General features: G+C 52.5%; 1 protein-coding gene across 3 annotated transcripts in view; it reads left to right on the top strand.

The window, feature by feature from the left end:
* Positions 1-807: 807 nt before the first annotated feature.
* The window catches only part of AKAP1 (A-kinase anchoring protein 1), a 36,565-nt gene continuing 31,988 nt past the window's right edge, over positions 808-5,384 (top strand). The window contains exons 1-2 of one of the 3 annotated variants that reach the window (XM_023516609.1): positions 1,426-1,627; positions 2,065-2,240. In XM_023516609.1, coding sequence (XP_023372377.1) covers positions 1,513-1,627; positions 2,065-2,240 — 291 coding nt within the window. In that variant the 5' untranslated portion in view covers positions 1,426-1,512. Of the gene's footprint in view, positions 958-1,425; positions 1,628-2,064; positions 2,241-5,384 lie in introns of those variants that run through there. The other 2 variants (XM_012808797.2, XM_023516610.1) reach the window with 2 other exon arrangements.

Here is a 5,384-nt window from a genome sequence, read left to right on the forward strand (position 1 = left end):
CCACCTTAGGTGTATGTGGCTGGCGCCTTAGCCGCTTGAGCCACAGGCGCCGAGCCAAGTCCTTAGGTCTTAAGGATGAGAGCAGGGCTGGCCAGCTGGAACTCTGGTCCACTTGTCTAGGGTGGAAGGATTTCTTTTCCGAACTTCCCAGCAGAGGCAGTGACTCAGGGTGACTATCTCTTCGCAGGAATCATAAACTGAAACCCATTTAGAGGAAAGTTTCACTTCGATACTACCAAGTTGTAAAAATGGGCAAGAAAGTCGCATTTGAGTGGTGCCAGGTGCCAACATTATGCAGCTACTGAGCAATTACTAATGGTACCTAATTATGCATTACAATGAAATTGATGGTCACCGGGAAGCTCAAAGCCTACAAGCTCTGCCCCTCACCGGCCCCTTCGCCTTTCCCAGGGGGCGCTCCGACCCGAGGCAAGAGATGGCCTAACTGACCCCTCAGGCCTGCCTACAGCCAAGGCAGGGAAGCCCAAGAACTCGGGGCACAGAGAACAGTACTCCCCGGGAGCTCTGCAGGTTCCCAGCCTGCCTCTCTCCCAGGCCCTGACGAGATCACAGCTGCTCTCGCGAGAGCACTAGCGAGGCCTGGCTCCGGCCGCGGGATGTTGGAGCGTTCCAGACTGCTCCCCCGCTGGCGCAGCTGGGAGAGGCGCGGCCCAGGAACGGCCCCGAGCAGCCGGCAGCGCGCACGCGCAGGTGAGCGGGAGGCCGCGGGGGCGCGGGGGCAAGAGGGAGAGAGGCGGGGTTTTGCGTCCCGGCGCGGGCACGTTGCTGCGCGTCCTCAGTATTTAATGTCTCTCTGTTCCACCCGCCTGGGCTAGCACGTGGGGGAGCTGCCCGGGCGCCGCGTTGCGTGGCCCGGCCGCAGGGCAGAGGCCGGGGCCGGCTGGGCCGGCGGCGGCGGCGTGCGGAGTCTGCACGCCGACTGTTGTCGAGGAGCTGGTAGGTTGGGCTCCCGGGGAGGACTGGCCCGGGGATCTTCCTGCCGAAGCCTCGAGGGCAGCGCGGTCAGGGTGGTGGGAGCCTGGGGTGCAGGTGCAGGGTGCGACACGCATTCCAGGTGCTCCAGGGGACTGAGTGTTGGGACGCCGAGCGTGTTCGGAGGGCTCCCTGCCGCCTCCCGCTGTCAGGCGGGCCCTTCTTCTCTTCCCCTCGCCTGCGCGTCCCCCTAGTCCTCCTCCCCCGCTGGGTTGTGTGCTCGCGGGCTGACAGATCGCGTGTGCCCGGCTCTGGGCGGCGCTCTGCAGCCTCACCGTACCCCCACGCGGCGTCGCCGTCCTAGTCTGGGGGGCGAGGACGCGACGCCCGGGACGCATCTCTGTACCTTAACTTTCCCGGAGCGCGTCCCACCCAAGGTCGCCCAGCCCCACATGCGTTTACTTTTCAAAGGTCGTATGTACCCAGTCTGAGCCGGGAGAGGCGGCGGCTGGGCATGCTGTGGGCAGGGCCAGGTGTTCAGAAGGGCAAGGAGGTCCCCCAAGCCTGCGGGAGTCCCTTATGTCCCTGCGGAATTGGAGTTTAATTGGTCGCTTCTGGAGCCTCGCCCAACTTCTGGGGCTCGTCCTGGGTTGCACCCTGTCGAAGGCCGGGCGGCGGAGGCAGCCCGGAGCAGGTAGCCCAACGCCGGGAGTACAGCGCGGAGAACAAGTGGAAAAGGCTCGGCCTACGGAACGGGGAGGTTGGGCTTCGAGGCCGGGTGTGAGCCGGTCGGATCGTGTTTCGGGTGGAGGGACCCTTTGAACCCAGTTGGGGTGCGGAGGTCGAAGGCTTGGGGGCTTCGAGGGAGATTCGCATGTGTAGCCCCTTGAGCGTGTCTAGTCTGGTGTGCCCGCTAACTTCAACCTGGGGGCGCCGAGGGTCACGTGTTGGCCTCCTCCTGCGGCCCCAAGTCTAAATTAAGGACAGCGATCTGAAGTGACCACGCTTGTTTTGGGGGTTAGGAGCTACAGTCGGCTTGGAGAGGCCAGGGTCTGGACGCCTGCAGGGCGGGCTTTCCAGTGTTCAACTACTTTGTGCCCTAGGTTAAGGTTCTTCTATTTCCCCTCCTAGGGAGGGATAGGAGAGGAAAAGTGCTGCTGGTGGTGAGCGGTGTAGTAGCGACTCCGGACGGCGTGGAAACTCTGGGCGTTCTGGGATCTCCTTTCCTGGGGAGACGTCCAGGTTGGCGGACGCGCTTTCCTGCTCCTCTGCGGCGATTAACCCAAACCCGGTGGACTTCGCTCCAGGTGCGGGGTGGAGGCCTCTCAAATCGGGTAGGGTGTAGGCTCAGGGCAATTAGTGAGGTTAAGCTATCCTTCTACTGAAGTGCAGGCTTTTTGGTATTTACATTTATCTCCTACGGTGAAATCTAGGCTGCTGGACCTAACGCAACCACCCACGTCCCTTAGTTACTGATCAGGGAACCCCAGTTCACAAAACGCTATTAATTCTGGCACCTAATAAACTTACATGCTCCTGTAACTGCTAAGTCCTTCCCAAATTAGTACCTTGTTTTTTTTAAAAAAAAAAAAAAAAAAACAACTCTTCATTTAGAAAGCAAAGCTTGGACTTTAAGCATCACCTATCCACTTTGCTCTTAAAGGTACAGAGCATCTTTGAAGTGAAGTGGGCTGCCTCCTTGATCATTTATCTGATTTCTCTGTTCTGGGCACTCAAGTGGTTCACCTGCTTATTATTTAAGACTTTTTCCGAGCACTGGAAACAAGTGGAGTTATATTTTGGAAGTTTTTTTGACTTGTGTAGAACCTTTTCTCTTTCACTTCTAATAAGTTTTGTAGATTCTGGATAATAATTCCTGGGTGTATTCTCTGTGGCTCTAGTTAGGGGAAGTTCTATGTATCCCACAGATATGCAAATCACTAAAGCTTTTAGTCCATTACTGGATTGGGCTCTCTTGTCTTGCATGTTATTAGGTGAAGGCCCAAAACTTTGGAAACTGATTCTAGCCTGTGGGTAAGATTTATGTAGGTGGAGTACCTTTCCCACCTCCCTGCTGTTTCTAGGAAATGCATTCTCACTTGGCTACTGCAGTGGAGCTGAGTGTCTGTTGTACATGGCCTCAGGTGCTGAGTAGATGTGTCTTCAGTTTAAGGTTGCTGACCATCAATATTTTAAAGCCATTTGTCTTGGTTACCTGGTAACCCAGATTATTTTTGAGCTTTGGATGGATAACCATAGTTTCTGAGAAAGGCCTCCACAGAGTTCTTTCCCCGTCCTAAAGACAAATTGAGATCATATTTGTGAGACTGAACTGTGCTTAGTTTACGATAGGTGCTTAAGCACTGCTGCTGCTCCCCTCCCCCAAGCCCTGAGACTTTCTCTGGAATCACTTCAGTGTTTTACATTTTATTAAAAAGCACCACTCCTCCTAGCTTCTGACCTAGAAACTTGGTTGGAAGGAAAAGGGAAACAAATTGGTTTCCCCAAGCCTTGCCAGCTAACCTCCTGGCTCTAGCTTGCCACATGACTTGATGGTGTGGGCATTTCAGAACTTTGAAGAGCAAGCAGCTTGTAGCCCCATGAACCTGGAGAGCTGTCTTGTTTTCCCTAGGCCATTCCATCCTAATCTTATCTGTGAGTTTAGAATGCTCCAGCTTCCTTGTAGCTTCGTGGTTTTTCCTACTGTGGGGAAATGACTTGTTTTGGGTATGAGTTAATACCTTCAGCTTCCCACCAGGGGAAAGTGGTGAGTCTGAGGGGCCTCCAAAGTCATCTCCTACTGTTTGAGAGTTGCTAATCTCTGTAATGGGGTATATGTAGTGTCCCTGGCTTGTTTCACTTTTATGGTCATTTCATATCAAGTACCCATCCTATGGGGTATCCCCCTGACCCTACTAGCCCTGGCACGTAATTTTAAACTTGGGTAGTAGAAAACAGGATCAATGAGCATGTTTGGAGTAGGGCAAGGTCTGGCTGGAGAAATAGTGAGGACTTGGGGATTAAAATTTGGAGGCTGCCTCTTCCTTGACAGTTACTGTGCTAGGTGTTACAAGCAAACAGCGGCCTAATCCTTTAATCCTCACACCTCTGAGTACAATGAAGATGAAGCTGGAGGTCATTCTGCATTGTTTCAATGGCTATCACAAAAATACAAATTGTGGGGTAGGGAAACAAGTATGCATTTGGACTTGAACTGGGAGGGCTTTTGTGAGAAGAACCAAGGAATACTGTTAAATCTGTGGGCTTCTCTCCTAATCTTTCTACTGCTTTCTGAGCAGATTGTTGCAGTGAGTGTGTGTTGTCATTCAACATTCTGAGGACTGGCTCCCCAATAATAGCAGGTTTTGAGCTGTCCTTTTCCTTAACTTTTTCTCGGGCTTGAGTGGTGCGGGCCTGCCTTCTTTTGTCTAGGTCCTTGCCAACTGGACATTTCTGTGGCTTTGTTTGCTAGTTTGCTGCAGGTAGTAGTAAACATTCTGTTCTCTGTCGTGTCTTGCTGGCTGGCTCTGCTCACTTAGCCCAGCTTCCCACAGGCACTTGGGAACAAAGCAAGGCCCCAAGGCGAGTTCTGGAAGTATGGGTATTTAGGGGTCAAGGTTGAAAAGGCTTGCTTTACTGCTGGGCTTAGCTGGCAAGAGCCCTGGGTTTTAGTTGAACTATCATAGCTGAAGCCTGGCTGTGGCCCTAGGCAGGCCTGTAGGTCTTCTGGGGTTCTTGGTTTCCTTTCTTTTTCTTTCTTTTTTTTTTGTTCTTTTCTTTGAGACAGAGTCTCACTATGTCACCCTCAGTAGAGTGCTGTAGTGTCACAGCTCATAGCAACCTCAAACTCTTGGGCTTAAGTGATTCTCTTGCCTCAGCCTCCCAAGTAGCTGGAGGCAGGGGCCTGCCACTATGCCCCCACTAGGATTCTTGGTTTCTTCAAATGATAAAAGAGGGTTGATCAACATTACAAAGGCTTTCAGGTTGTGCTGGACTGAGTGGGTAGTACAAGTCAAAGATTTAAAAAATCCACTGTTTTCTGTTCTTATCAAGTTCTCTTAGCTACGGTTCTAAATATTTTGTTGTTATTTTTGGACAGTCTCACTCCATGGTAGAGTGCCATGATGTCAACATAGTTCACAGCAGCCTTAAACTCTTGGGTTCAAGTGGGCCCCTTGCCTCAGCCTCCCCATAGCTGGGACTACAGGTGTCTGCCATGGCGTCCAGGTAGTTTTTCTATTTTTAGTAGATATGAGGTCTCATTCTTGTTCAGGCTGGTCCCAAACTCCTGAGCTCAAGCAATCACCTGCCCAGGCCTCCCAGAGTGCTGGGATTACAGGTGTGAGCCACCACACCTGGCCTAAATTTTTTTTTTTTTTGAGACAGAGCCTCAAGCTGTCCCCCTGGGTAGAATGCCGTGGCATTACAGCTCATAGCAACCTCCAACTCCT

Source organism: Otolemur garnettii, unplaced genomic scaffold, assembly GCF_000181295.1.
Source record: "Otolemur garnettii isolate 467f Iridium unplaced genomic scaffold, OtoGar3 scaffold00094, whole genome shotgun sequence".
NCBI lineage: Eukaryota > Metazoa > Chordata > Mammalia > Primates > Galagidae > Otolemur > Otolemur garnettii.